The 27,503-nt window shown below is 53.8% G+C and overlaps 8 protein-coding genes across 8 annotated transcripts; 3 read left to right on the forward strand and 5 right to left on the reverse strand.

Annotated features, from left to right (window-relative positions):
• Positions 1-265: 265 nt before the first annotated feature.
• On the reverse strand, positions 266-1,808 carry J4E78_006596 (uncharacterized protein; the record flags this gene model as incomplete). Its single annotated transcript, XM_049367206.1, has 4 exons — positions 266-1,273; positions 1,321-1,382; positions 1,431-1,615; positions 1,669-1,808. The coding sequence occupies 4 exons, from the start codon at positions 1,806-1,808 to the stop codon at positions 266-268; spliced, it is 1,395 nt and encodes a 464-aa protein (XP_049220953.1).
• Positions 1,809-2,068: 260 nt separating this feature from the next.
• Positions 2,069-3,090, forward strand: J4E78_006597 (uncharacterized protein; the record flags this gene model as incomplete). The annotated part of the gene is made up of 2 exons (XM_049367207.1): positions 2,069-2,279; positions 2,339-3,090. The coding sequence occupies 2 exons, from the start codon at positions 2,069-2,071 to the stop codon at positions 3,088-3,090; spliced, it is 963 nt and encodes a 320-aa protein (XP_049220954.1).
• A 457-nt stretch (positions 3,091-3,547) lies between these two features.
• J4E78_006598 (uncharacterized protein) lies at positions 3,548-6,601 on the reverse strand (the record flags this gene model as incomplete). The annotated part of the gene is made up of 1 exon (XM_049367208.1): positions 3,548-6,601. One exon carries the CDS (start codon positions 6,599-6,601, stop codon positions 3,548-3,550), a length of 3,054 nt encoding a protein of 1,017 aa, XP_049220955.1.
• Positions 6,602-8,051: 1,450 nt separating this feature from the next.
• Positions 8,052-11,227, forward strand: J4E78_006599 (uncharacterized protein; the record flags this gene model as incomplete). Its single annotated transcript, XM_049367209.1, has 5 exons — positions 8,052-8,055; positions 8,113-8,964; positions 9,023-9,175; positions 9,288-9,786; positions 9,898-11,227. The coding sequence occupies 5 exons, from the start codon at positions 8,052-8,054 to the stop codon at positions 11,225-11,227; spliced, it is 2,838 nt and encodes a 945-aa protein (XP_049220956.1).
• A 2,144-nt stretch (positions 11,228-13,371) lies between these two features.
• On the reverse strand, positions 13,372-14,891 carry J4E78_006600 (uncharacterized protein; the record flags this gene model as incomplete). The annotated part of the gene is made up of 2 exons (XM_049367210.1): positions 13,372-14,356; positions 14,440-14,891. The coding sequence occupies 2 exons, from the start codon at positions 14,889-14,891 to the stop codon at positions 13,372-13,374; spliced, it is 1,437 nt and encodes a 478-aa protein (XP_049220957.1).
• Positions 14,892-15,231: 340 nt separating this feature from the next.
• Positions 15,232-15,780, reverse strand: J4E78_006601 (uncharacterized protein; the record flags this gene model as incomplete). The annotated part of the gene is made up of 1 exon (XM_049367211.1): positions 15,232-15,780. One exon carries the CDS (start codon positions 15,778-15,780, stop codon positions 15,232-15,234), a length of 549 nt encoding a protein of 182 aa, XP_049220958.1.
• Positions 15,781-18,818: 3,038 nt separating this feature from the next.
• Positions 18,819-21,379, forward strand: J4E78_006602 (uncharacterized protein; the record flags this gene model as incomplete). The annotated part of the gene is made up of 2 exons (XM_049367212.1): positions 18,819-21,228; positions 21,279-21,379. 2 exons carry the CDS (start codon positions 18,819-18,821, stop codon positions 21,377-21,379), a joined length of 2,511 nt encoding a protein of 836 aa, XP_049220959.1.
• A 2,922-nt stretch (positions 21,380-24,301) lies between these two features.
• J4E78_006603 (uncharacterized protein) lies at positions 24,302-25,481 on the reverse strand (the record flags this gene model as incomplete). The annotated part of the gene is made up of 3 exons (XM_049367213.1): positions 24,302-25,156; positions 25,236-25,386; positions 25,453-25,481. The coding sequence occupies 3 exons, from the start codon at positions 25,479-25,481 to the stop codon at positions 24,302-24,304; spliced, it is 1,035 nt and encodes a 344-aa protein (XP_049220960.1).
• Between the last annotated feature and the right edge of the window lie 2,022 nt (positions 25,482-27,503).

Raw genomic sequence — 27,503 nt, forward strand, 5'->3', positions numbered from 1 at the left:
TGGAAGGACATCTAACTCTCATGTAAGGAGTGGATCTTTATCTATGATTGTCATCAGTGTTTGATGCTCGGCGGGCGCGGAGTTTCTGGGATGGAACGGATAGGCATGGATGGGTATGGGTATGGATACGGTTTATCAGGGTAGCGCAGACGTCTTGATTGGATCGTCTGCAGTTTGAATGAATATGTTATCACTCCGCTCATTTTGTACTCGACTTTACATTCCCCGGCGACGCAGTAGTGATGTATGTAAGCAGAGGTACTCTCTACTTCACCTTCTTCCCCTCCAACAAATCATCCAACCCCTTCAGTCCTCCCTCAAACCCATCAAGATCATACTCCTTGGGATACCTCACAAGCACGTCCTTCAACTCCTGCACATGCTCCCTCTGCTCAGCCGTCAACTCCTCCCAAACCCCCTCAAACGCATTCCGGATACTAGGTTTCTTCTCCTTCTCCGCCTGTTCAAATGCACTCAACACCTCTTTCCTCGTCGCACTCCTCAACTCCTTCTCTTGGGCATCATCCCAGAGTTCGCGTCCTTCAAGCCACTTTCTAAGCCGGGTAATGGGGTTATCGCGGCGCTTCCAGTCCTCGACCTCGACGCGTTGGCGGTACGCGAAGGAGTCGTCGGATGTACTGTGGTGGCCTACGCGGTATGCCATCATTTCTATCAAGACGGGGCGCCCGCCGTCGTGGAGAGCCAGGCGGCGCGCTTCGGCTGTGGCGCGTCGCACGGCGAAGATGTCGTTGCCGTCTACGCGGAGAGTGGCGATGCCGTAGCCTGCACCGCGGGAGGCGATGCCGTCGCCTCGGTATTGGTCTGATGTTGGCGTAGAGATGGCGTACCCGTTGTTGCGGCAGATGAAGATGCAGGGGACTTGGCGGGTCGCAGCGATGTTAAGGGCGGCATGGAAGTCTCCTTCGCTGGCTGCACCCTCGCCGAAGTAACACACCGCGACGCGTGGCTCTGTCTCAGGGTTCTGCACATTCTGCATTTTGAGGGCGTAGGCGGCGCCTGCTGCGTGGGGGATTTGCGTTGCGAGGGTTGAACTGATGGTGTGGATGTTGAGCTCCTTGCTGCCGTAGTGGACGGGCATGTTGCGGCCTAGACCGTTGTCTTTGGCATTGGCGAAGAGCTGGTTCATGAAGGAGGAGAGGGTGAAGCCGCGTTGGAGGTAGACGCCTGATTCGCGGTATTGGCAGAAGATTACGTCGGCGGGGGAGAGGGCGCTCGCGGAGCCGATGGCTATGCCTTCTTCGCCGGCGGAGACCTTGTTCTGTTAGTATGAAATTGGGAGGTGTTTGGTGTTTGAAGTACCATGTAGAAGGATAGTCTTCCTTGCCGTTGCGCTTCAAACATCAGTAGATCCATTATGCTCACTGTGGCCTGTCAATGGAATGTCTACACGCAGCAACAGCCTCACTAACGCTTAACCATGTTCTTGTATAACGACAGAGCTTCTTCATCTGTAGTCTCCACCCCAATCTCCTTGTCTATGATCTCTCCATACTGGTTCATGACACGGTACGTGGATATAGCCGGGGCCTGAGCTGGTTGCATGAATTCCATAGTATTCGTGAACTCGCTGTTCAGCGCACCAGGAAACAACACTCTGAGCACAATGTCAATCTCCCATCCCAACGCAATCCATACGCAAAAACTCACCTCTCAGCCGTAGGCGTCGAAGCAACACCCCTACATGACTGCAACGGCGTGCCGACAACCTTCCTCGACCCATGAAGCCCTCCCTGGAGGCCCGAAAGCCTCTGCAACCGCAATATCCGCGAAGTATACCGGAACGACATGATTGGCAATTCTACATCCTCGAAACTAAAGCGCGGGCGGGGGACAGCGGTATATCAATAATTCTGGGGAAGCATGCGCCTGGGGTAGGCGGCAAGCGTCGGCGTAGTCGACGTCAACCGCGGTCAAACAATGGCGGGCGGGCGCTAGCAAACTTCCGGTTGGTACGGCTGGCTGGGGCTAGATGCGCGTGTCATGGCGCATGAGTTCGAGAAAGTCGCCCGCCAAGCCTTGTCGAACAACAACCACGACCAGCGCAAACATGCAGACGAGCCGACAGAGGATAGGACGGCAATTGCTGGGCGGCAGGAAGAGCAGGGTGGCTAGGGAGCCGTACAGATGTTTCTCGTGCTCCATCCGACAAGCGCAGCAGAGCACGCCGCCACCGAAGTCGCCGCAGAATGGCGGCAGCGGCCAGCAAACGACGCATTTTGGGTTCGAGACGATATCTGAAGCGTTGAAGGAGCAGAGGGGTATGTCAATTCACCCATACCAACCCCCACATGCCCAATACTAACGGTAAACTGCACAGTCGGCGCAGTATTCTCATCCGTAGCCTCCTCCTACGACTCCATGAACGACTTCATGTCCCTCGGCATCCACCGCCTCTGGAAAGACCACTTCGTGCGAAACCTAAACCCGGGCCTCAATCCCCTCACCTCTCCCTCTACTGCCCAACAAGGCATGTCCATCCTCGACATCGCCGGTGGCACCGGCGACATCGCCTTCCGCATGCTCGACCACGCCTCTACCATAAACCACGATCCCCACACCCGCGTCGTCGTCGCAGACATAAACCCCGATATGTTAGCTGAAGGCCGGAAGCGGTCGTTGCAAACACCGTACGCGCGGTCTCCACGATTGGATTTCGTCGAAGCGAATGCTGAGAAATTGGACATGATACCCGACGCATCCGTCGACCTCTACACCGTCGCCTTTGGCATCCGCAACTTCACACACAAAGAAATCGCGCTGAAAGAGGCTTTCCGCGTTTTGAAACCCGGCGGCGTATTCGCGTGTCTCGAGTTCAGCAAAGTCAACAACCCAGTCTTTGATGCCGTGTATCAGCGCTGGAGTTTCGGTGCTATACCTCTGATAGGACAGGTGGTTGCCGGGGACAGGGAGAGCTATCAGTATCTTGTGGAGAGTATAGCGAGGTTCCCGAGTCAGGAGGAGTTCAGCAATATGATTAGGGAGGCGGGTTTTTTGGTGCCGGGCAAGGGGTGGGAGGATTTGACTATGGGGATAGCGGCTATTCATAAGGGGGTTAAGCCGAAGGTTTAGGAGAGTGAAGACTTCGTTGGGGTGGTGTAGTGTTATGTCTGTATGAATACACGAGTTGACAAGATGATCACTATCTTGAGGCTCTGATCATGTCAGTTTCGCTGGTGTGCCATTATCCAAACTCATCCGTCTTTTTGACATTGTCTGTTGTGACCATAACATCTTCGTTACGGTATAAGACAAGTAATTGGCCACGGCGTCAATTAGTAGCACCAACTCCAACACTCACTTCCCCAATCCATTCCATCACACCGCAACACCGTTCCACCAGACCATCAAGGTACCTGAACACGCGAAGCGGTATACATCGGATAGCTGCCCTGTCCGACGTGTCAAAAGCTGTGCAAGGTGATGCACAGACACGTCACATTCATTCAGTGTAGTGTTGTACTAGAAATTCATTGGCATTAGACTGCTCCAATCTAATCCTTCGCCGAAGCGATTGACATAATGGTGACTATGTAGCATCGACCAGCCAGTCGGGATCAGCGTCTTCGTCTTCGGGGTCTTCCATCATGAGGGAGCCGGTTTCTGATGGGGATGAGGAGGGTGGAGAGGGCATTTCGGTGTCGGTAGTAGGTTTCGGGTCAAGGTCATCGGACTGCTCCGGGGGTGTAGGCTCTTCGAGATTTTCCAACTGCGCGTCGGTGGTGGGTTCTGCTTCTGGTATGGAACCTCCGGCGGTTTCTGCAGTTTCGTCAAGCTGCGAAGGCCCGGCATTGGCGTCTTTGGTAGTAGTGGAGGGGCCTGCTTCGTCTGGAGAGCCGTCACGAACGAAGCCTCCACCTTCTTCATCATCCTCCGAAGAGTAGATTTGACCATAGCTACTCCTACGCCGAGGGAGAAGTTGTTGCGAGTCTAGGATGGAACTTTCGAAGCTTTGATGTCGGTTTAGACTGATAGGCGCCGGACGGTCGGGTTCTTCTGAGATGAAACCGCCACCTCCATCGCCATCGTCTCCTTTATCATCCTCAGGCAGGAACCCGCCATCTCCGTAATCTTGCTCAGGCGGTTGGTAGCCACCCGCTGAGGGTTTTGCAACATCACCCTCATCAGGGAAGAAGCCTCCGGCCATCTCCTGTGCCGCTAACTCTCTGTCCTCTTTACTAATCTCATCTTGAACATCAATGGCCGGGCCTTTCTCGCCATCAATCTCGATAGCGTTGACGCGTTGTGCGATACGAAGGCCAAGGAAGAAACGCCTCCACAAGCGCAGAGACTCAACCCTTCGCGCTTCGGCTTCAGCTTCTTCTTGTTGGTGCTCCATTCCATCAATGACTGCCTGGACAGCATCTGCGTACTCTTGTGCAACCACGACACCCTGAACGATTGCTGTACCATGGCGACCCTTGAAGGAAAAGCCAGTGACAGCATCGGCATAGTCTACCCCAACGATACGCGCTGCTTTCGATGCGAGCTTGTGTCGGATGTGCGTACCGCCGGGCGGGCACATGGACGGGACATAGAGGTCAAGATTACCATAGGCATTGCGTGGCACGCGTCCACGGACGACGGGAGGAGGAATGTAGAGCTCGGTCTGGAATTTTGCAAAGAGTCCCGCACCGACCTCGTCGACTTGCTCATCAACATCCATGTCTGCTCCAATCGAAGATCTTCTTCCTTTCTTGGGCTTGGCGCGCTTGAGTGGCTGCTCGCCAACTTTGACGTCTCGTCCCATACGATACCACTTGTCGGCTGTCCGGACTAGATGAACATTTGTACGACGGTAGATGGGTTCCATCTTTGGGTTCATGGCACTGCCGCAGTTGACCTTGCCGACCTGGTTCAAGGGATGTATCACTTCGTTATGCCTGAGATGACGCTCAAGAACGTAAACTGGGTGGCCTCTGAAGTCTTGCACGTTCTTTGGAATACCTTCGGCAGCTTCTTTGCGAGCCAAAGTAGCGTCTTCCATCTGGTCTCTGTCGAGAGTGGTTCCACGCTGGAAGAATTGCATCGCCCGTTTCCACCATCTATCGCCATCAGGGGTAATTTCGACACGGTATTTCCGCGTCTTGGCATTGTACGCTTTCGCGTATCTTCGGGTGACGTCTTTGGCACTATAGTCTTCATCGAACGCTATCGCATAGGAGAGGATGTTCTGAGCAAAGTTAAGCGGTGGCTCTAGCTTCTCAGGCGAGTTGACGGTGAACGTAGAGTGTGTATCGATTGGTATCCACTTCTGGTAAGAAGGGTTGAGTACCTCCACCCAATACACTGGATACGGCGTGTGATAGGCTTTCTGTTTCTTGGGTGTTACACCTGTCTTGTTCAGAACAGCATGTCGCTCCCCCATCACACGCTCGAGTCTAGATAATTTCTTGTTACGCGGGCCCTGTGACTTGGGTTTCGTTGGACTGGGCTCTGCCGGCTTGTTGTACGGATCAACAACTATCGTGTTTTTCTGGGCGCTGGTCTTCTGCGGGGTGGCACGTTCGGCTGCAGAAGCAAAAGGTAGTGGCTGTAGCGAGCAAACAAGCCTAACCTCAATACCGATGCCACGAAGAAGAGCGCAAAACAGTTGCGTTCCGACGTCTTGAGACCCTTGTAGAGTATGCGCTGCGGTGCGAAATTCATCCTTGTCCATAGGGTCGTCAAGGTCGTCGAAGTCGGAGAAGGGTCGGATGGCGGCTTCGGCTTCAGCCCATCTAGGCTTGTACATGCCTTGAGCCGTGATTCTGAACCGTTTTGACCACAGTACCTTTAGCTCGTTCAACCCATCTATAAATTGCTTCGAGGCCGAGTACTGCGACAAGTCGGGGTTAGGTACCAGGTTGGACAGGGTCTTGGAGGGCACGATCTTGCGTAGCGTGCTTTGTACCCTCCTATCGTTGCACCAGGCATTTCTGCGATGGACGTGGTAGAGCAGACAGAGAATGTGCATCTTGTGGATATCCAAACGTCGCTTCTTGTCCACCGAGGTTATGGCCCGCCGACGCACCTTCCTCCTTGTCCCAGTGTCCTCTGTCTTTTTGGCTCCCATAGTGATGTTGATGTCGCCAATCTTGGGTGCAGCCTCAACGCCTTCGTCGGGGTCATCGCTCTCGTCGCCGTCGGCAAGCGCGTCCTCCCACTCCATATCGCTGTCATCTGACTCGTCCGAGTCGATGATAGTCTGGCGCACTCGCTCGTTCGTACGCGGTTCCTCGTCAGTGACGGATTGGGCCTGAGCGATGGGTCGCGATCGCGTGTGCGACGGCATCTCGGATTGTGATGCAGCATCTTCGGCTTGGGACGGTACGGGTAGTGGCGACTTCGGGGCATCGGTCAGCGATCGCCGTCGTCGTACGGGCTCAATACGGTGTTCCGGGCTTGGTTGTCGTCGTGGAGGCGCCGTTTTTCTCTTCTTGAGCGGCGGCTCGTCTGTGCGCGTGGCCTGCTCTTCGCGCAGCATTTCCTGGAATACGGCTGGAACGCCTGCATCCTCCTGTTCCTTCTTGGCCCTCCGCGTTGACCGTCTTGGAGTAGCCGACTCCGCCGCCTTAGGCGCCCTCCCTCGCGCGCCTGCCATGTCTGCTGTCACCGGTAGAGTTGGCGCAAAGTGTGGGGATTCGATTGTGTCGCTTGCGGTTGAGAGCTACACAGCGCAACAGCAACCTTCATGGCTGCAATAAGCAGAGAGTATGTTGCGTGCAGATACCGCGATTCGTGAGTGTACTGCGTTGCGGCGGCCTGCTTGGAATGCTTCAGTGAAGGCTGACCGTGATGACGCAATCGTCCAAAAGCGCGCTATCACGTGTTTGGCGACCTAGCCTCCCGAGGTCAAGCCTAACCCTGGAAGGTCGTACAGGTATCTACATCACGCTCGACAAAGTCACCTCAAGATGCATCGCAAGGTCACTTCCACGCTCGGCCTCACACAAGGAAGAAACGGAACAGGTCTGCAGCCTACATTGAGGTAGAGACACGCCAGGCAGGTCATCTAGCGTCAACGTAGGCTCTGGGGTGTTCAGGTCTTTCCTTGCATGAGGTGGCTCCATGAAATGGCACTTCCCATGCTAAACCTAGTATCTGGGACATGTAGTACAGACCGGCAGCGTCCATGGCTTTCGAGGTTGGTACCCGGATACTATGGACGTTACTACCGCGCGTAACACAGGAGACTGTCGCTCTTCCCTACCCAACATACTTCCTCGGTCGCACCTGTATGCTTTGTGGAAGGCGTGTCACAGCTGTCAGTATGGATCTGGCATCTGGGACAGCTTGATAACCAGCCCATATCTATGGTCATTGATCGAGTAGGCTCGTACTTCCGAGCTGTACCCACGAAATCATGCCCTGGAGGTATTCAGCGCGGCTTTACACTTCTACAGGATACAAGACAGTGCCTACCTTCAGAGTCGCTTTTATATGAGGCGGGCCTGGCAACACGCTCCTTCGCATTACAAGGTTCTGCCTACTTGACCTTACCTCGTTGCTACCCTCAACAGGACTTGCGCCTACTACATCTACGTGACCGGATGTTTCGTTGTCTCCCATCCTGGTGGAGTTACCGGACGCATCAACATCATCAGAACCATTAGCATTATCAGCTTCACCGACATCAGTAGCAACACCAGAAGCATCTATCACTATTACAGCAACTCATCATGGCCATGTCTATGAAGCCCACCGAGAATGGCATTCCACGCGCTCATATTCTGGGTCTTCCATTCACGGTTGACCGAAGCTCTCCGAAGCTGCCTACGGTCGAGCCACAGCCTGTTGCATACCCGCCGCGAGCACCGGAATATACAGGCTCTCAGTACTCTGAGGCGGTGGAGGAGATAAAGGTTCCTGCGCCAGATTCAGTCCATCTCCCAAAGAAGCCACATCACCGTCCATTTGGCGCGATTTCCAGCTGCTGCTCGACCAGTCGACCTCACACACATCCTGCGACGGCAACGGTACATGCACACGGCGATGCGCATAACGAAGAAGAAGTCCCAGCCTTGGAGAGCCCACATACCCAATCTCACGCCATGGGTATTTGCTGCTCGGGGTCTCCCCGTCCAAGTGAGGACTCTTCGCTAAAGCATCTAGGTGACGTTGCGATCTCGAGCGAACAAGAGGACGTTGAGCTTGGCCCTTCAAATTTTGAGCGAGTCGTTCTCCGAATCGATGGTCTCAAGTGCGGATGCTGCGAATCAGGGCTTTCGCGGGCGGTTGGCCGCATCCCTGCCGTTAAGAATTTTCAAGTGAACACTGTCTTAGCTCGGGTCGAGCTAGAGTTGGATACCAATCGGCTGTCCGTTGACAGGATTATCGAGCTACTGGAAACGAGGACTGGATACAAATTCGAGGAGCAGGTGGCGGTTTCTGGTCAGGTTTTAGAGTTCATCATTACCGATCCCAGGCGTTTGCAGCATGCCGTCCAACCACGCGGCGTCACACGTGTCGAGGCCCCCGAACGAGCACCATGGCGTCCTTTCGGCTTGTTGAGTGGGCGCAAGGGCTTAACGCAGAAGAAGATGGCCGACGTCAACGGGGATCCCGGTGCCAAGGACAGCCCTCGCGGAACCTCGAAGCTACGTATACCACCGACCAAGATATATTACGACGCGAACATCATCGGCGCCCGAGACGTCTACGAACACTACCTCAAATACGATCCCGATCTAACTCTAGCACCTCTAGTGGCAGATCCAGGGCTTGATCTTGGAGCCAAGCAGACCAGAAGAGCCCTGAAATGGTTCCTTCCCACACTGGCTCTCACACTCCCCGTCCTCATCTTCGCATGGGCCCCACTTAACCATGAGAATCCCAATTTCGCCCACATCTCATTGGCTCTGGCAACCCTCGTACAGCTAATCGCCTTCTACCAATTCGTCCCGAGCGCCTTGAGATCCCTCTATCACTCTCACGTATTAGAGATGGACTTCTTGGTGACATTCAGTAGGCCAGATTCAAACTCCATCCTCAAATTACGTTTGCTAACCACATACTTCCATAGGTACCACGATGGCGTACGTTTTCAGCGTCGTATCCTACAAGTACCAACTTGATGGTAGGCCACTAGAAACTGGATCGTTCTTCGAGACGTCTACGCTGTTGGTCTCGCTTCTCTTGCTGGGCCGCTTCATCAACGAATACGCCCGTTATCGAGGTAAGTGGAAGGATATATTATTACCCAGGAGCCTACATCGCCTTTAGATATTTTTATGATGAGTTTTACTACCGATGTAGTCTCCAGGGCACATTCTAATCTTTTCTTGCAGCTGCGAAGTCGGTATCCTTCAGATCGCTGCAAGTCGACCAGGCAATCCTTGTGCAGCAGACAACGACGTCGTGGGCCAACGCAATCACGAGTAAAATCGACAGCAGACTACTACAGTACGGTGACTACTTCTGCACACCACCGCACACCAGGATCGTGACAGACGGCGTGGTCGTATACGGAGGCTCCGACGTCGACGAATCAATGATGACGGGTGAGTTCAAGCCGAACGCGAAGGGACTCGACTCGGAAGTCTTCGCAGGCACCAACAACGGAGACGGTCAGCTCATCGTGAGCTTAACGAAGCTGCCTCACGAGAACTCGGTCCAGCAGATTGCCACCCTGGTCGAAGACGCTGAATTGACGAAGCCGCGAGCACAAGCACTCGCTGATCGGGTCGCTGGTTGGTTCGTCCCCGCGATGGCTTCCATTGGGCTCACGGTCTTCCTCATTTGGCTATTCGTTGAGCGATACCACAACACAAAATCCTGGAGGGTACGGTATCCGCCCCGCGTATATTTTGAATTTTTAGCTAACTATTTACCAGTATGCGTCCGCCAGGCTCTACTCCGCGGAGGCAGTTTCAGATCAGCGTACTGACGTACTAGCAGAAGCGCGGTACTCACTGCCATTACCTATGCCATCGCCACCCTCATCGTCTCATGTCCATGCGCCATCGGTCTTGCCGTACCCATGGTCGTCTTAATTGCAGGTGGTGTGGCCGCACGGCACGGAATCATCTTTCGGGATCCCCAGAAGCTCGAGATCGCACGCAACGTCACCGATGTCATCTTCGACAAGACCGGTACCATTACCACAGGAAGGCTTGAGATCATTGGTCTCCCTATGCATCGCAACACGGACCACACACTCATGAAGGGGCTGTTACTAGGCCTTGTGAAGGACATCAAGCACCCTGTATCTATCGCGATCACCCAGTATCTGGAACGAGATATACTCGCCCACAAGAACTTCGAACCTCTTCAGGTCAACAACATCACCAGTATTCCTGGTAAAGGCGTCCAAGGCAATTGTGCGAAAACTGGGTTGGAGATTCGTGCAGGTAACGCAGAATGGCTTCACATCAACGTCATTGGACAAGGAAAGAACACAGCATGCTACTTCACCTACGGTGGCGACCTTCGCATGAGCTTAGAACTCCTGGATCAACCCCGGCCTGAAGCAATAATGGTAATCAAAGAACTCCACGCTCGAGGAATAAACGTACACATGCTCAGTGGCGACAACGACGGGGCTGTCAGCGACGTGGCGACAACCCTATATATCGACGAGGCGAATACAAAGGCTCGATGCACACCCGAAGGAAAGATGCAATACATCCGTGATCTCCAGGACTCGCGCAGGAAATCCATCGTCATGTTCCTCGGTGACGGAACGAACGACTCTGCAGCGCTCAAACAAGCCGACGTAGGCGTGCACCTCAATGATGGTTCCGACGTTGCAAAATCCGCAGCCGATGTCGTCCTCATCACCACCCGTCTACACGACGTTCTCATCCTACTTGATATCTCGCATGCGGCGTACCGACGTATCTGCTGGAACTTCAGTTGGTCGGCATTCTACAATTTCTTCGCCATCATCCTTGCTGCCGGCGCATTCGTCAAGCTCCAGGCCAACATGAGGATTACACCGCAGTGGGCGGGTCTGGGCGAGCTCATCAGTGTCCTACCGGTGGTTCTTATCGCATTCCAGATGCGCTTCCGCAACTATGGGAAACCGTACGGAGCGATGGAGAGGACGTATCAGAAGGTTGAGGCGCCGAAGCGCGAGCAGCGACGTAGTCGCCAGAGTGCTAGTTCGGCGAGTGCTGGGTGTTGTGAAATGCCCACGTCGACTTTGGCACATGTTGACGCTATTACGGGTATGAGTGAGAAGCGTGGGCTTGGGAAGATGGCGTATTGGCTTTCTTCGAGACGATGATTATCTTACTTGTTTTGCGTTTGGAGTTCTGTTGGGGGTGTAGGGTGAATGGGAAGCGCGTAATTCATCGTTCTTGTCTCCTCCTCATGCCTATTCGCGCTACTTTCTACGTGCACCACTCTATTGATTCCTGGAAATGAGCCCTGGAGTATACATCGCACTTTACCACGACATATCACAGACTGAACAGTGTATACCTTTAGGGTCGGTGGTGACACAAAACAAGTGAGTTCATGTTATCTGTGACACGCTGACGCTAAAGCCGCCGCTGCCTGCCCATTCCACAGTCATGCTTTCCTGTTCTCAACACTGAAATCTAAGACACCTCCCAACTAATCGGGGCTCTCACACACAACCAACAAGCTTAGGCGAAGCGCCGAGGAACCGACAGTAGCCCCAAGATGCGATGCGGATAAGATTCAAGTGAAGGATCAATGGTGCTGAGGACGACCAAGCCGGCTGAATTTGCTCCAAAGTGCTTCACAGCATAGAGGCGTTTTCTCGGCACGTTGGGTGGTGTAGCGGCAGTTGCACAAATCTTGATCGGTACAGTCTTTGTCTTGAGGCAGGTTGGCTTCTATTGGTTGGCGTAAATGGTCCCGCGAAGGTTTCTGGTCGAGTCTAGGTAAAGCTGGGTGGAATGTACGGTTCGCTACCCAGATACCGCTCTCATTCCCCACACCTTCTCCGCGCCCATTACAGCGCGTTTGCATGGCTTCAACGGATAGGATGAACGCAATGATAGGCCAGCTAGATGACGAAAGAGGGGGGTGTAGAGAAACAGTGGCGCATATTGTGAGAGCGTTTGCGCACGCGGCGCTCATGTGCGACTTCAGTCAGCCGGAGAAGAGGATATGCGACGGCTGCGGTCATTGAAGCCTACCTTGGTTCACATCCCTTATTCAAGTCCCTTCTCTTACATACTTGGTATATAACCTTGCCGTGGGATATCCGGCCAAGGCTTGTCATACACTTGGTGCTGGGCATACAGAGATATAGGTATAGACTTACCAGCCGCTTATCCGACTTAGCAATGGCGACTTACATTGGTACGTGCTCTTGCTTCAGTTTCGCTGTGAATTTTCAGGATTCTCTACGCAAAAGATGCGGATGCGCAAAAAGCACCAAGAGATGTCGCAATCCTGGGGGCTACCCCAGACTTTATACATCCCCTGACTGATCCACACCCCGGTCGCATCACCCCAGATGTTCCGCACAAGGATTCCATCATGCACACATCACACCACTTTACTAACCTCCCAACGCAGAACCCCTCGCGCACCTCCTCACCGGCAACGCAACCTACCGCACCGACACAACAGCCCTCGACCCCAACGCCTTCACACTTCTCGCCCAAGGTCAAGCTCCCGACATTCTGTGGATTGGCTGCGCAGACAGTCGCATACCCGAAACCACTGTATGTCACTGCAAGCCTGGTGAGATCTTCGTGCACCGCAATATAGCGAATACGGTGCATCCAGATGATCTTTCAGCGGCGAGTGTAGTAGAATATGCGGTTGTGCATTTGAAAGTCAACAAAGTAGTTGTTTGCGGGCACACGAAGTGTGGCGGGGCGAACGCGGCTTTGGGAGACGACGATTTGGGCGGTGTTTTGAATAAGTGGCTGGGGCCTGTTCGAGAGTAAGTTTACCATTTTGATTACTCCCTTCTCTGCGAGCATGTGGGGAGGGGATCTGGTGGGGCGAACGCGTGTTCGCAGGATCAGTATCCTGGAATTGAAAAGCTACCGTACTAACAACACCGACAGACTCCGTCGTAAACACAAAGTCGAGTTGGAGGGCCTTCCCAACGATGATGCGAGGGCGGCGCGTGTTGCGGAGCTAAATGTTCAACAGTCGATTGAAGTGCTGAAACAGCATCCGGCTATTAAGAGAGCGGTTGTGGAGCGTGGGCTGTCGCTTCATGGGCTTATCTATGATATTGGTGCGGGACAGTTGAAGATTTTGGAGGAGGTGGGCGGGAGGAAGATGAATGGGCATTAGACTTAACCTTGAAGGATTGAGGGTAGGCGTTTGGATGATACAGAATTATTGCGGCAGTCATGGTCATGACTGCTTTCATAGAGGTTTCGGTTTCGGTTCTATAGCGTTTGAGGATTATCATAGGTATTCGGACTGACATGCTTAAAAGCCCTCCTTCTCCTCAAAGTACTTCCTCGTCTCATACACCGACATGAAGGGAATAACGAACACAGGATGTACCGCCCTCACCGCATCACCCTCATCCCACACCTTGTCCTCACCGTCATAACGACCCTCCATCTTCCAATGGAAAGGTGCGCCAAAGGTACCCGTACCAAGAGTCTTGTTTACATTCTCATCGTAGGCGTACTTATGTTGTACCGCACTCAGCCCAGCCAGGTTGTAGCAAGTGTGGTATGCGTCTGCGCCTTTGCCCGGCTTATCTCTCAGTCCACCCTTGTTTTCTTGACACGCAGCTAAGATGTAACGACCAAGTGCGCCGCGGTTCCATAGTCCTCTCGTGGTCGCAGCTTCGGCAATGGACCAACAGCCGCCGATCCAGTGGGAATAGCAGCCGTCGACGAGCTTATTTGTGCGGCCATTATATCCACCTTCTGGTGTGCATTGGCGCGATGATAGCCAGTAGATCAGCATGTTGACGTCTAGGTACTTGTGAAGCGTCTCTTTTGGTGGGCCGAGGATGGCGAGACTGCCTAGTCCACAGAATGCGTAGGCCCCGTGAGCTTCGTTGCCTGGAGCTGCGGAGATGCCGCCATCCCAGGACTGGCATTTGGAGATCCAGTCACCCAGGCCGTCTGTGAAGGTGGTGAAGCCTTGTTTTCGTACTGGTGCATCGGGTGGTAGCTCGAGAGGGAGGTTGAGGAGAGATAGTACGACTAGGGCGCAATAGGCACCGCGGATATCTTCTTCGCCGCCTGCGCACATGGTGAAGCCTCCGTCTGCTTGCTTCATCCGACCCAAGAAGTGCCATAGTGTTTTGCGATTGATCGTCTCATATGATTCCTTTCCGCCGACCGTGGCGAGTGATAGCACTGAAGCGTATGTACAGGCAAGGTGAGCGTATTGTCCATAGCCACCTCCAAATCCTCCGTCCGGATGTTGGGCCAGGGAGGCGGTGTGTGGTGTTCTATGTGCTATCAGAACATGTACGGTTGTAGTCATGTATTGGACTTTTGTTTGCAAAGGGTTGTTCAAGTTGGAAAGACCTACGTTCTGTTGTAGTCGGATATATCAGACCCCAGTGCGGTCAGACCCTGCAGAGACCAGTAGATAATCCATGGTCGCGCAGCATCCAATGCGGCAGCGCGTGCCGGCCAGTCATCAAGTTGTCCTTCTAAGAAGTAGGCGTGCTTTCGTCGCTGCAAGCTCGGTATGCCAGAAGCGTTGAGTGGGAAATTGTTGGGGTTGCCTTCCAAGAAAGGCAATATGGCCTTGGACGTTTCATCATCCGCTTCCGATGTGTCCGTTACGAGTGAATCTCTGATTGGTATCCTTATACTCTCCAGATAACCGATGTTTGCTTGCTCTTCCATAGTAGCGGTTCCCATATCTTCGTAATCGCTGTCCAGCTCTTCGTCTGAAAGCTCTTCAATTCGTTCTGATCCGGGAATAATCTCCTCTAAGCGGGAAGCAGGAGCTGAGGGACGTAGTGGAAGAGCCATCTTTTGTACGTGCACTTCGCGGCGTCTCAATATTGAGCGGTACACGACTGGGCATCCGTGAGTGGCTGGCGCGTATGATGACTTTTAGCAAGGGTTGCTTAGTATTGTTCGAGTGCAGGTGCAGCGTCCAGATATGGTATGGGTATCACGGTACGCGCTCGCATAGTGTGGCCAACATTACGTGAGTTAATGACTGCTCTTTGTCTGTTGCAAATGCTACGCAGGTACAGGAAAGAAAGAGTGGAGCACGTGGGGAGTGATCAGATTGAGTGCTAGCTGGCTTGGCGACATCTGCTATCGATAGGGAACCATCGCATCTTGTTCTTCATCGACACATAACTCAATCCGAAGAACGCACGCCAGCCATCCCAGCAAGTTCCTCGCCGACCGCCTCGCCCGCAAGCTTCAGTGGCTTCGACTCCTGCAGAACAAACAGCATGCGCGTCCAGTCGGTCTTGCTGTGGTTGATCCACTGATGCATCGTTCCACGCTGAATCGCAACGTCACCCCGCTTCATCAACCGCTTCTCGCCGCTGTCTAGTAGACATTCGACCTCGCCCTCGAGCACGCAGCCGTAGTCCAAGCTCACAGTCCGGTGCATCGTGCACGCTGTGTCTGGGGGGATGTCGACGTGACGGAGGACTGTGCCACCGGAGACGACGAGGCCTGGGGCGTCCTTGAGATAATTGCCGTATACATCGAGATCTTGGTCGTCGTTCATATCGACCGGGAAGCCTTTGGTGGTGAAGCTGAGGGCGAAGGCGATGCCGTCGTCGTTGGCTTTCATCTTGCTTTCCTCGTTGAAGGCTTTGCTGAAGACGGCTTTGCCTTTATCATCATGGGCCGTGATGTAGCGGTGGATCTTGGGCAGCGCGCCGATGTGTGCCATGGTTGAGGTCTTTTGGAGTGTTGTGAAGTTTGCTCGTTCGTGATGATTGAGCGGTGTCGAAGATGAATCTGGCAATCACAACACTTGACTAAGTCGCGCCTTCTATCTCGCCAGAATGGAAGTGACAATTGACATGCCCCACGAGAGTCTCAGATATACTGCTTCACTCTCTGTCTGCGTTACACGAGGTACGGGAGATGCGCGTGGAGCCGAAGGCCGGCTGCGGATCCACATATCCAACTTCCCGTACTCCGCCATCTACGGCTCTTCAGTAGGCGTCATTGCATCAACAATAGCCTGAGTTGTAAAGTCTCGTCTCTCTGCAGTTCAGGGTTCGGTATGTATAAGGTGTGCTATATTGCCGCCACATCGTTTATACGCAACAAGTTTCGGCACCTGCAAAGCCAGTCAGCTGGCCAAGTAATGAACACGGACAGCTGGGAAGGACCGGCTGCATCACATCGATATAGACATACGTACCTTTTCGTTTTCTTCCGGTATGGTCTTGATTCTCTCAAACTTGAGATATGTCAGGTCGACCACCTCGCAGTGCACGCCTGAACTTTAGTTAACTAATCCGCGTTCAGTATCATATCTTCATCGCAAGCTCTTGGTATGCATCTGGCTGTATGTAGATATCCGTCTTGGCCTAAGTAACAATGTAACCCAAGCAAAGATCGCTACACAGCGCCGTCAGTGATACCAGTGGGACATGGTTCAGTGACAGGCAGCACAAACGTATCTACAACAGGTGAACTACGCCTGGATAAGACCGTTCGCGCTGTGTCGATGTAGGCCAGTCGTTTGGCCCTGGGCTCATGCTGAGCTGACATCACAGGATTTTCTGGACTATAGTTCAGATGCGCAATTACTGCCCTTACACAGGGTGAGAACTTTGCATGACCTAGTCAGCAAAGTTTTGTCGAATGAAAGCTTGAATGGTGTTGTAATGGCCGACAGGCCGTGACGTTCTTCTATCAGGTGAACCAAACTCTGGCTGCCGTGTGTACGGAAAGAGCGCTCCAGCACACCGCGACTTCCTTCACATCACAAACGGAGCAAAACTTTGTCGCAATCGCTGCTTTTCTCTCATTACATCGCCACTTCTTCTTGTGCTCACCACCAATTCTCTCAACCCCTGCTCTCATTCCATTTGTTTCTACTGCATGGCGCTACTTGCGTGGTCTTACACCCGTCACCACTTCTAGTGCTACTCCATACTCACGAGACGGGGAAGAATGCATCCCACAAAGTACCCAAATGCCTCATCCAATCTCCCCAACTGTCAAAGCTAAGGAGATCAACCGGTCACTCTCCTATCGAGTGCGGGGATGTTCCCCAACCTGTCGCCTTTCCCTTTCGTACTCTGCGCAAGTCGCAAGTCAAACCCAGTCAATAGGAAGACAACGTTGCTCGCGTCATACGGAGACCCAACATGCGGCCGCCTCGCCTATGGTACGCCCTGAGAATGTTGGACAAAGAAACGTCAGCAAGGCCGTACAGTAGCACAACGCTATCCACTCCCCATGACTTCGGATGATGGTGGCTTGCGTGGCTACTGACCTGTTAAATTGTGGGTGCGACACTGCAGAACCACGCAGATCTTGCCGAAAACGTGGAAGCATCTCTAAGACTTGGGAAGCAGTCAACTACAGTATACTTCAAACGAAAGTAAAACGAAACAGATGGCAGAGATGGTCACGAGCACTATGACGAATCTCGGCATGCCACAGCAAGAGTGATACCAATGTAATACGCCTACCAGTAAGACCAGGGGCGCTATCCTGTCAAGCTGTCGCTGCTCAAACGGCGATATGCGGGCAAGGCATGACAGGATGCACAATACTTGAAACGGCTGCCATGGACGAGAATCCGGATGCAAGACACGGCGCTCAGTAGTACGATCGGAAGCGATGTTACGCAGAAGGCGCTCGGCATGCCAGGGTAACGATGAGCGCTTGCCAACGCGAGGAACCGCCGGCGAGTGGGCACCGCGCGTGGAGGCAGGTATGGCGCTCATGCTGCGGATGGCCGAGGACTCTGGAATGTATGATGACGGCGGGACAAGTTGCGAGGCATCCTCGGACGTGTCGGTGAGTCTGGACGTCGACGGCGAAGTGCCGTTATAGAATCGCAGACCGGGCCATGCCAGTGAGGCAAATACGGACAGCCCTGGTCCATGGTAGTATCCGCGACTTTGCCCACCATTTGTCGCAGTCTATATTCTTAGATCCACCGACGGGCGCCAGTAGCGCAGGCCGGTTCGCCTGGCTGCATGTTGAACAGCTCGTTCGAGAGGTGAAGGTGGACGATCCAGCACGGGCATGAGGGGTGGATATAGCCCACAGCGTCGAGTATAGGCTGTCTTTGCTTGTTGCGGCATCCCCAACGCTCCCCTCCACACCCTGATGCTACCTACCGGACCCCGAGTCTAACGCTTATCGGCACTATCGCAGGAGGGGTCATTGTGCTCGATAGGCGACAGCTGATCCGAGAGAAGAGCGATATTGCGACACACTGGCCTGCATCGCCGTCTCACTGGCTGCTGCAGGGTGAGGCGTCAGCTTGCGTGGGTTCAGTTAGCCAGAGGACAGCCAGACCGAGAGGCGGAGCTGGCTAAGGACACCTGTGGAGCGTCTCGGCGGGCGAACACAATTCGGTTCTGTCGTCGCTCAACGATCTGCTCACTAGAGGCGCCTCTCCACGATAGTTGAGCACCCTCTCGCTACCCGCACACCACCCAACGCGCCCGTCTAGGAACCCTCGTGCACGTCGGCGCTGGTCAGGGTTTTCTTTGACCTCGATTGCGAATCGCGCGGTCCGCTGCAGCGCTTCTGGCGCTATCCTAACCAAGTGTAGGACTAGACGAGCCATTGGTGTGTGGGGCTGGGACTTGCATACAAAAAGCGGTGTACGCGTCTTGGCATCATCCTCCTACACTCTGGTCGGCCCATCGCCCGCCCGCTTACCTTCACCGCTTACTATCAGCTCGAAGAGGCTGAGAACACTCGAACCCCATTTTCACTCTCCGTGCAAACATGGAGAACCAACACATCGACTTTGACGGGGCCATTTACGGCGTGGACGGTGCCTTTGATCCTTCCTTCGACCCGAACCGACAAACCTACAACTTCTCCCAAACGTGGCCGCTGCCAATCTCACCCGGCACGATGACACAGCAACAACAGCAGCACGATGGTAGCCAGCAGCAGCAACAGCAGCACTCGCACCACCAGCACCAGCACCCGCATCAGCAGCGCCGTATCAACAATGCAGCCGCGTCTACCGCGCACAACTCGCACCCGAGCACGACGAGCATGGCACCTCTCCACATGGGTCTCGGCTTTCCCGCGGCCATGCAACCGATGAACCCCATGTTGGCCACTTGGATGAACATCAACACGGATGGCTTTGGGCAGGATAGCTACGGGCAGGGCTCAATGGGAATGGGCACGGAATTCAGCACATACGGAGGGCCTCTGCAGACGTCGCCTGTCGAGTTCGGCATCAACCCGCACATGATGAACTCCATGTCCATGGCGCCCATGAACTTCATGACCACAACCAGCATGGACGGGCTACCCACCCTGACTACTGCGCCCTTTACAATGCAAACAATGAACGACTTCCAGCAAGAGTTCACTCACCTCGGCAGCGCGCCCGCCGAATACACCGCTCACTCAAATCCCAGCGTTGGCACTGGCTCACCTGGTGAGAACTGGATGGAGATCCGTTCGCTCTCAAGCAGCGACAACGGCTGGGTCGACGTCGGCCTCGGCCACGGTCACCGCAACTCGTACGACTACTCAGATAGCTCTGCCATCATCTTCAACCCAGCCCAGTCACTCCACATCCGCACCGGCTCGAATTCGTCAAACTCGAACCACTCCGACGTGCCACCGTCAGCCCATTCCTTCAGCAGTTTCGAGGAGATACAGTTCCCCATGCACTCTCCTCAATCAGAGAACAACTTGGAGCTTGTGCACTCGCATAGCCACTCCCACTCCCACTCCCACTCTGACAGCTGTAATCACACCCACGGGCTCCCGATGAGCGATCACGACTTCGCCAGCTACATCTCGCCTACCCAGTCCGTCAGCCCGCCCATGGCACGCGTCGAGCCCATTGTCATAAAACAATCCTCGTCAAATACCGCGTCGCCAACCTCGTCAGCCGTCAGCTCACCGCCGGCTCGTCGCAGGAAATCACCCGCAACCGCGACCGCGACAGGATCGAAGCCTGCCAAGACCATCGTCAAGAAGACACCCGCCCACACCACCAAGAAGGACGCCACGGGCGAGAAGCGCGTCGGCAGGAGAAGGGGACCTCTCAGGCCTGATCAGCGACAGCAGGCTCACGAGATCCGCAAGCTTCGTGCATGCCTGAGGTGTAAGTTCCTCAAGAAGACTTGTGACAAGGGCGACCCGTGCGCTGGTTGCCAGCCATCCCACGCGCGTCTCTGGCAGGTCCCGTGCACGCGTATCGACATCAAGGATATTGCCTACTTCATGAAGGACTGGAAGGCCGACTACGAGCGCCATGTCAGCCTTGGCTTCTCCATCGGCAACATCAAGGGCTTCTCGACATCGGAGCGTCTGATCTACGTTACCCACGGCTACGGCCACTACCTCCCCATCATGGCACGCGATGTCTACGTCCGTGATGAGAAGTGCTTCGGCGTTGACTGGCACGAGACCCTCAACGGTCTCCACTTCGAGATCAACACCGCCAAGTTGTCCGCTGGTATGGAGGGCATCTCCCGCGCTATGCTCTCCGACTACCTTGACCGCCACATCGACGGCGGTTTCGAGCAGTTCGTTGATGAGTACTTTGAGGGTACCTACTTCGTCACCGAGTTGTTGAAGACGGCCTACCGCTTCTACACTCGCGAGAAGCTTCCCGTCATCCGCAAGGCGCTCAAGCTTGTCCTCGCCTACAACCTGACTCTCCACGTCACCATGATCGAGGGTCTCGGCGATGAGGACAACACGCCTGGTAAGGTCGAGGACCAACAGTCTAAGTTCTCTGGCAAGACCATCGCACCTGTCATGATCAACTTCCAGGTCAAGTGTGCTCTTGCCGACATGTGGCGTGAGCTGCAGAAGGACGTTCTTGAGGAGCTCTCTTCGCTCTACCAGTCGGTCTACAGTGGCGACAAGCTGAAGAACTGGCCCACCATCTTCATGCTCGCTGCCATCCTCCTCGCTGTCTGGGAGTTGATTCAGTTCGACTGCAACTACCGCGTTCCTGACGTTGGTGCCGTCAACAAGTTCTGCGGTGAGATGGAGGGTACACCTGTTGGTGTCATTGTTGGTCTCTTCTCGGCCATCTCGCAGAAGCTTCCTTCCTTCACTGAGTGGGATTCGAGGAAACACCACCACCTCCTTGCCTCCAACCCTGCGGTCTGCGATGCCATGACCGAGGTCCGCGCGCACGTCACTAAATATGGTAAGTCTGACGTCCCTGCTACTGTCTACACACACTAACGAACATTACAGAAACGTACCTCCGTTCAAGAAGTGACTGCAAGTTCGACCGTACCGACTTCGACTCATTGTCGAACAAGTTCCTCTCGAAGCTTGTCATCAGGGCCAACTAAGCCCTACCATAATCTAATCACCAGGCTGCACATACTCTTCACGACCAATTGTTTACGCGCGACTCATCCACCGACAACCCTCTCAGCAGCCTGCTTTCACGGCACAACCCATATAAATAGAACGACCCACGACTCATGTGTCCGATGTTTGCACGCATAACGGCTGATGACCCGACCTAAAATGATGAACGACCTGTCCTGCATTTCCTGCGATTCCCCGGTGTCCTATGGATGCCAAGTTAGCCCGCGATCTCACGATTACAAGCAGCTTCTGGCTCATCCTAACCCTCCCAACTACATCACGCTCACTACCCGGCGACACCGGAAACCAATATTCTTTCACCACCACAAATGAATTCATACGACTTTTATTGACCTTCTGAACGGAGACGGCTGCACGTATGATCTACGACAACGATCACGACTACTTGATTTTACAACACGAGCAAGCGAGGCAGAGCCGCGGACCGCTGGTCCTGTGTGTTCTTTGAACTGTTTATTTTTTCCTGTTTCCTTTTTAGTTGTTCCTTGCAACATTGTTGGAGGGGTCCCTGGTATGGTGTCGCACTCCAACACTCCTGTGTTGTTGACGTTCAACACCGTGTTATCAACCTCTCAGCAAGCAGAACAAAGTCACCTTTTCATCTTCTTGACGATTGTGTTACTGGCATAGCGAGCGAGCAGGCTTTCTTTCTTTCCTTGAGGCTTCGAACATACTCCTCCGGCCCTTTCGGCACTTGTTGCCGAAAGCTGTGAGTGAGGCGGATTTCTTTTTTAACTACTGAAAACAGAGTATGTATCTATCCATCATTGTCTTTATCGGGTGTATTTTGCTAGGCTATAGCAAAATCAAAACATGGGAATTATCAATATCGGTATTATCACTATTGCCTTCACATCTACACTGCTCTACATCGTGACTCGTACGTGAAGTTTTCTGAGCAAGGGTTGGTGTGACTCAGTCGCACCGACTCCCCAGCCACTTCTACACCGCAACGGCAAAAGACTTTACAAAACCAACCCCCAATCTCCGTGCCTGCATTACCATCGCCAACCCCTCGCCACCCCACTTACCCAAAACAGCCAGAACGACAGGAACACGCCTTCCTACTGCAACTTGTGTTTCACGTTCAATGCAGCCCATGAAATCGCCGGACTGCATTTCCGGCAAAACTCCGGCTTGGTCTCGCTCGCGGGAAAAAAAAGACTGGCTGCACCACACCGCCTTTCCCGCCCCTCGCTTCCGACACTACCCGCATACGCACTATCTGTTAGGATGAGAGTCCTCTGCCTCACGCTCAAACGCTCGAAAGAAGAGCGAGGAACAGGTTTGTTAATTTTGGCCCTTTGGAATGATCTACCCGGCCCCTTCCTTGTCGATCACGATCACGCCCGCTGACTAGCCGATCCGTCGCGACAACGGGTCATGAGCGTGCTTAGGCGAGAGTTTGGAGGACGGGATGGGCCTGTCTTCTTGCTGTACAGCGTGCAAGCGTGTGTGGTAGTATAGAAACAGGCGTATGCTTGCGATCACTGTGTGTGTAAAGTAGAGTTTAGACCTTGAAGGGCTAGATTTCTGGTAGTTACCATCTTACTGCGGGGTTAGAGCGTGTGTGGCGTTGTGTAAGTGTGTAAAGGCGGGTTCCCACATTCACCGGAAAGGGAACGCATGGTGATCTCATTTTTGGCTGGGTTCGACGTACGCGCGGTTTCGAGTCTGAGGGACCGGGTTTCGTAGCCGATTGTTCTTGGATGCGTGAGAACGTACGGGAATTAGTTCGACGTTGGGATTACGAGTATCCGTACTGATGTGATATGGTTAGCTATATCTCAACGTTTCATGCACGGATCTCGGTACACTATCTTGAGCTTGATCACCTCGCTACCTCTTTCTTGACATAGTTGCGCCGTCGAGGATTCTAGAAGGGAGTTTTCCCTGCGCCTTTTCTACCCGCCCATACCAAATTCCTCTTACCTAGGTACCCAGCTACCACAAACACCCCCGACCCCCAATTTCCCAAACTTCCATCTACCAGACACCATCCTCCCGCTAGAAGCAGCTAGAAACTTCGCCACCTATGGGGCTAGCCCTACAGCCCAGCTCGAGAAAAAGCAACCCACTGATGCGTTGTACAAACAACGCCCGCCAGACCGGCGTGGTGGCGCATGCAAGGTAATGTATCATGTACGCACTCCGGATGTACATACATTGGTCTCAACGGTTTTCCGAGGGGCTCGTCTCGAGATGAGTTAGCGGTGGGGGATGATTGGTAAGTGTGTGATGGGAGACCAGTGGTGAACTAGTGGCGCGAACGCGGTGTGGTAGGTAGGGCGAGTAGGTCAGGTGAGGGCAGTGAGGTATGGGATTTGTAATGCCGATGGGGATGAAGATGGAAAGGTGTTGGGGAAGTTTTGGGGGAATTGGGGTTGCTTTTGGTGTCGTTGAACGGGGGAATTGGAACTGCTTTTTGCGTCGTTGGACGAGCGTCTGGAGGGGCGGTGTGTCCAACATCAACATAGAGACGAAGGCGGATTGTGATGTCCATTCTTGTTGATGCTGAGAACTTGGGACTGGGGTTGTTGAGTAGATTTTGAGCGGATGACAGATAATACGCCCTCGTGAGTGAAAGTTGCCGATCAGGTTGTGGTAAAAGTAACGTCGGCCGAGACATTGGGCGATCTCAAGAAATCGCTGCTCATACTTTGATGCAACTCTCACGTCCTGAAAAGCCACAGGGTGCAAAGGAGAAAACCAAGAGGCGCTCCGCAGGCTACCTTGATGCAACAATAAACGACGACGAAACTGTAAGGCATTGTAGACTTTTAGGTGTCTATCTATTTCCTTGAAGGGGTGAACCAGATAGACTCTTTGATAGTGACTGCATGTCGTTTCCCTCAAACCACGATATCTAACACTATCATCTAAAAGCCTTGCCTGGCCTTCGGCACATAAACCTCCTCCAGATACTTTGCATCCTCATCACTGAGCTTGAAGTTGCTGTTCTTGACAGTTTCATCAATCCTCTCCTTAGAACTCAACCCAATGATAGGGCAAACTCCCTTCTTAATCGTCCACGCGGTCGCTATACACGCCATGCTAACGTTGTTCTTCTTCGCCACCTCTTCCACACGCTCGATGATCTTCTTGTCAATGGCGTCTTCGCGACCGTGCACAAGCATTTCAAGGAACTTGTCCGTCTCAGCGCGCTTGGAGGAGCGGTCGCTCCAAGGCCGAGTGAGAGCCCCACGAGCGATCGGGGACCAAGGGATGAGGCCGACTCCAGTGTCTTGACAGTACGGAATCATCTCGCGCTCCTCCTCGCGGTAGATGAGGTTGTAGTAGTTCTGCATGGAGATGAATTTGTGCCATCCGTTGCGGTCGGCGATGTTTTGAAGCGTCTGAAACTCCCACGCTGCCATCGAAGACGCGCCTATATAACGAACCCATCCGCGTTCGATCACGTCGTTGAGCGCTTTCATGATCTCTTCTCGGGGCGTACCGCGGTCCAACCGATGAATCTGAAGCACGTCGATGTAGGTGCCGAGGCGCTCGACGCTCTTCTCGACCGCGTCGAAGATGTGCTTGCGGCTGAGGCCGACTTGGTTGACCATCTCGCCGTCATTGGTGGACACGGATGCAATACCCAGGCTGGGGTCTTCCTCGACGACGCCGAAGTAGCATTTGGAGAGGAGGACGACTTTGTTGCGCGGGATGTTGTATTGCTTCAGCGCCTTTGCGATGATCTTCTCAGAGTGGCCGTGGGAGTAGATATCAGCCTGTCGTGTGTTAGTTCTGCATGCTTCACAAATTTATCGGTATCTCAGTAGTATGAAGCCAAGAACTGTGTGGGCTTACCGTATCCCAGGTGTTGATGCCACTTTTGTATGCATGCTCGAGAAGCGGCAAGCTCTCAGCTTCGTCCAGGACCCACGGCTGCCACTTCGAACTACCGAAGCTCATGGCACCCAGAATGACTTTGGACACCTTGAGGCCGGACTTGCCCAAGCTGTACTCCAGTCAGCGTTGTTATTGCCGTAGCTGGTCCTCAGCCCAGCAATGGAGGTATTCGTACTTGACGTATTGCATCTTCTGGTCTGCCATTGTTGCAATCGCTTGTGTTTTCGAGGAGCGTATCGTTCGTAGTGTGTAGCTCCGAAGCTGTTGTTCCGCACGGCGGGGCGATAGCTATATGTTGGTGGTTGTCGCGGAGATGGTGGCGGAAGTAGCTGGAAAGGCCGCAGGTTTAGTCAGATTAGACTTTAGGAGCTGTAAAATGGGTCCGAAGGTACTCTCTCCTCTTTGAAGATGTGGATTTGGTGCGACGTGCCACTGTAGTTCATGGAGTTAGCGGAAATAATGTTGGTCGATGGCGTCAGAAGTGGGGTCAACGGAAAGAAGCCGCGGTACATGAGCGTCGTGGCAGCAGCGCATGCTCTCGGCGTCGCAATGAAGCCGTTGGTGTTGCTGAGTACCAAGATGGCGACGGCGACAGCGACAGCTACGTCGATGGCAAATGGATGTGTCGCAAAAACGAAAAGCTACAAGGGAACCACATAAGACAAGTATTGAGAAACTCTCAGCGCCCGTAGGCATGCTTGATGCATTGTTCAGGCTTTAACAGCCGTCGTGTAAACTATGAATAAGACCAGATCTCCCGCAGGCAGATCATCCCATGAACGCCCTGTCCCAGATATCATCGTGAACCGTCAATCATCAACCACCTACTGTCCGCCACGCAGACGAAGCACCAAGTGGAGAGTAGACTCCTTCTGGATGTTGTAGTCTGAGAGCGTCCGGCCGTCTTCCAACTGCTTACCAGCGAAGATAAGACGCTGTTGGTCAGGAGGAATACCCTCCTTGTCCTGAATCTTGGACTTTACGTTGTCAATCGTATCGCTGGACTCGACTTCCAATGTGATGGTCTTTCCAGTAAGAGTCTTGACGAAGATCTGCATACCACCACGGAGACGAAGCACCAAGTGAAGCGTGGACTCCTTTTGGATGTTGTAATCGGAGAGAGTACGGCCGTCTTCCAGCTGCTTACCAGCGAAGATAAGACGCTGCTGATCCGGAGGGATACCCTCCTTGTCCTGAATCTTCGACTTGACGTTGTCGATGGTGTCGCTGGATTCCACCTCAAGGGTGATGGTCTTTCCGGTCAGGGTCTTGACGAAGATCTGCATACCACCGCGCAGGCGCAGGACAAGATGCAGGGTGGACTCCTTCTGAATGTTGTAGTCGGACAGGGTGCGGCCATCCTCGAGTTGCTTTCCGGCGAAGATGAGGCGTTGTTGATCCGGAGGGATGCCCTCCTTGTCTTGGATCTTCGACTTGACGTTGTCGATGGTGTCGGAGGACTCAACCTCAAGGGTGATGGTCTTGCCGGTGACTGGAGAGAGTTAGTAAGGGTGTTGGGTCATGGACAGCGACGTGGCAACTTACGGGTCTTGACGAAGATCTGCATACCTCCACGAAGGCGGAGGACGAGATGCAGGGTCGATTCCTTCTGGATGTTGTAGTCGGACAGGGTGCGACCATCCTCAAGCTGCTTGCCGGCGAAGATCAAGCGCTGTTGGTCCGGGGGAATGCCCTCCTTGTCCTGGATCTTGCTCTTGACATTGTCGATGGTGTCGGAGCTCTCGACTTCGAGCGTGATGGTCTTGCCGGTGACTGTGAGCGTGTTAGCAGCTGAGGCGCAGAGACATGGCGGTGGCGGTGACTACTTACGGGTCTTTACGAAGATCTGCATGTTTGCGGTGTGCTGTGTCTCGGTGTGGATGTGGTGTTGGTTGGGTAGAACAGCTTATGAGTGGGCTGCAGGAGTGTGAGAGTGGTGTGAGAAGAAGGAAGAGAGGGGACAGGCTGGTTTATATGCAGGCAGGCTGAGGCAGTGAGTGAGTAATGATGCGGCGAGAGCCCGTGCGCCAATCAGCAGCTGCGCACGGGAACATTCCGGCTGCTTCCACACACCGCAGGCAACGGGCCATTACTTGACCTCGCTGTTTGCCATCACTCGGCTTGTCTCTTCACGACGGTGCCCAATCCATTGTCTATTACCTCCTCACTGTGCTCCATCACCTTCGTGGCCGCCCTTCACTGCTACACCGCGCAGGTTCCCCGCTG

The sequence above is a fragment of the Alternaria triticimaculans genome (assembly GCF_023758025.1).
Source record: "Alternaria triticimaculans strain BMP 0046 chromosome Unknown scaffold_9, whole genome shotgun sequence".
In the NCBI taxonomy this organism is placed as follows: Eukaryota; Fungi; Ascomycota; class Dothideomycetes; order Pleosporales; family Pleosporaceae; genus Alternaria; species Alternaria triticimaculans.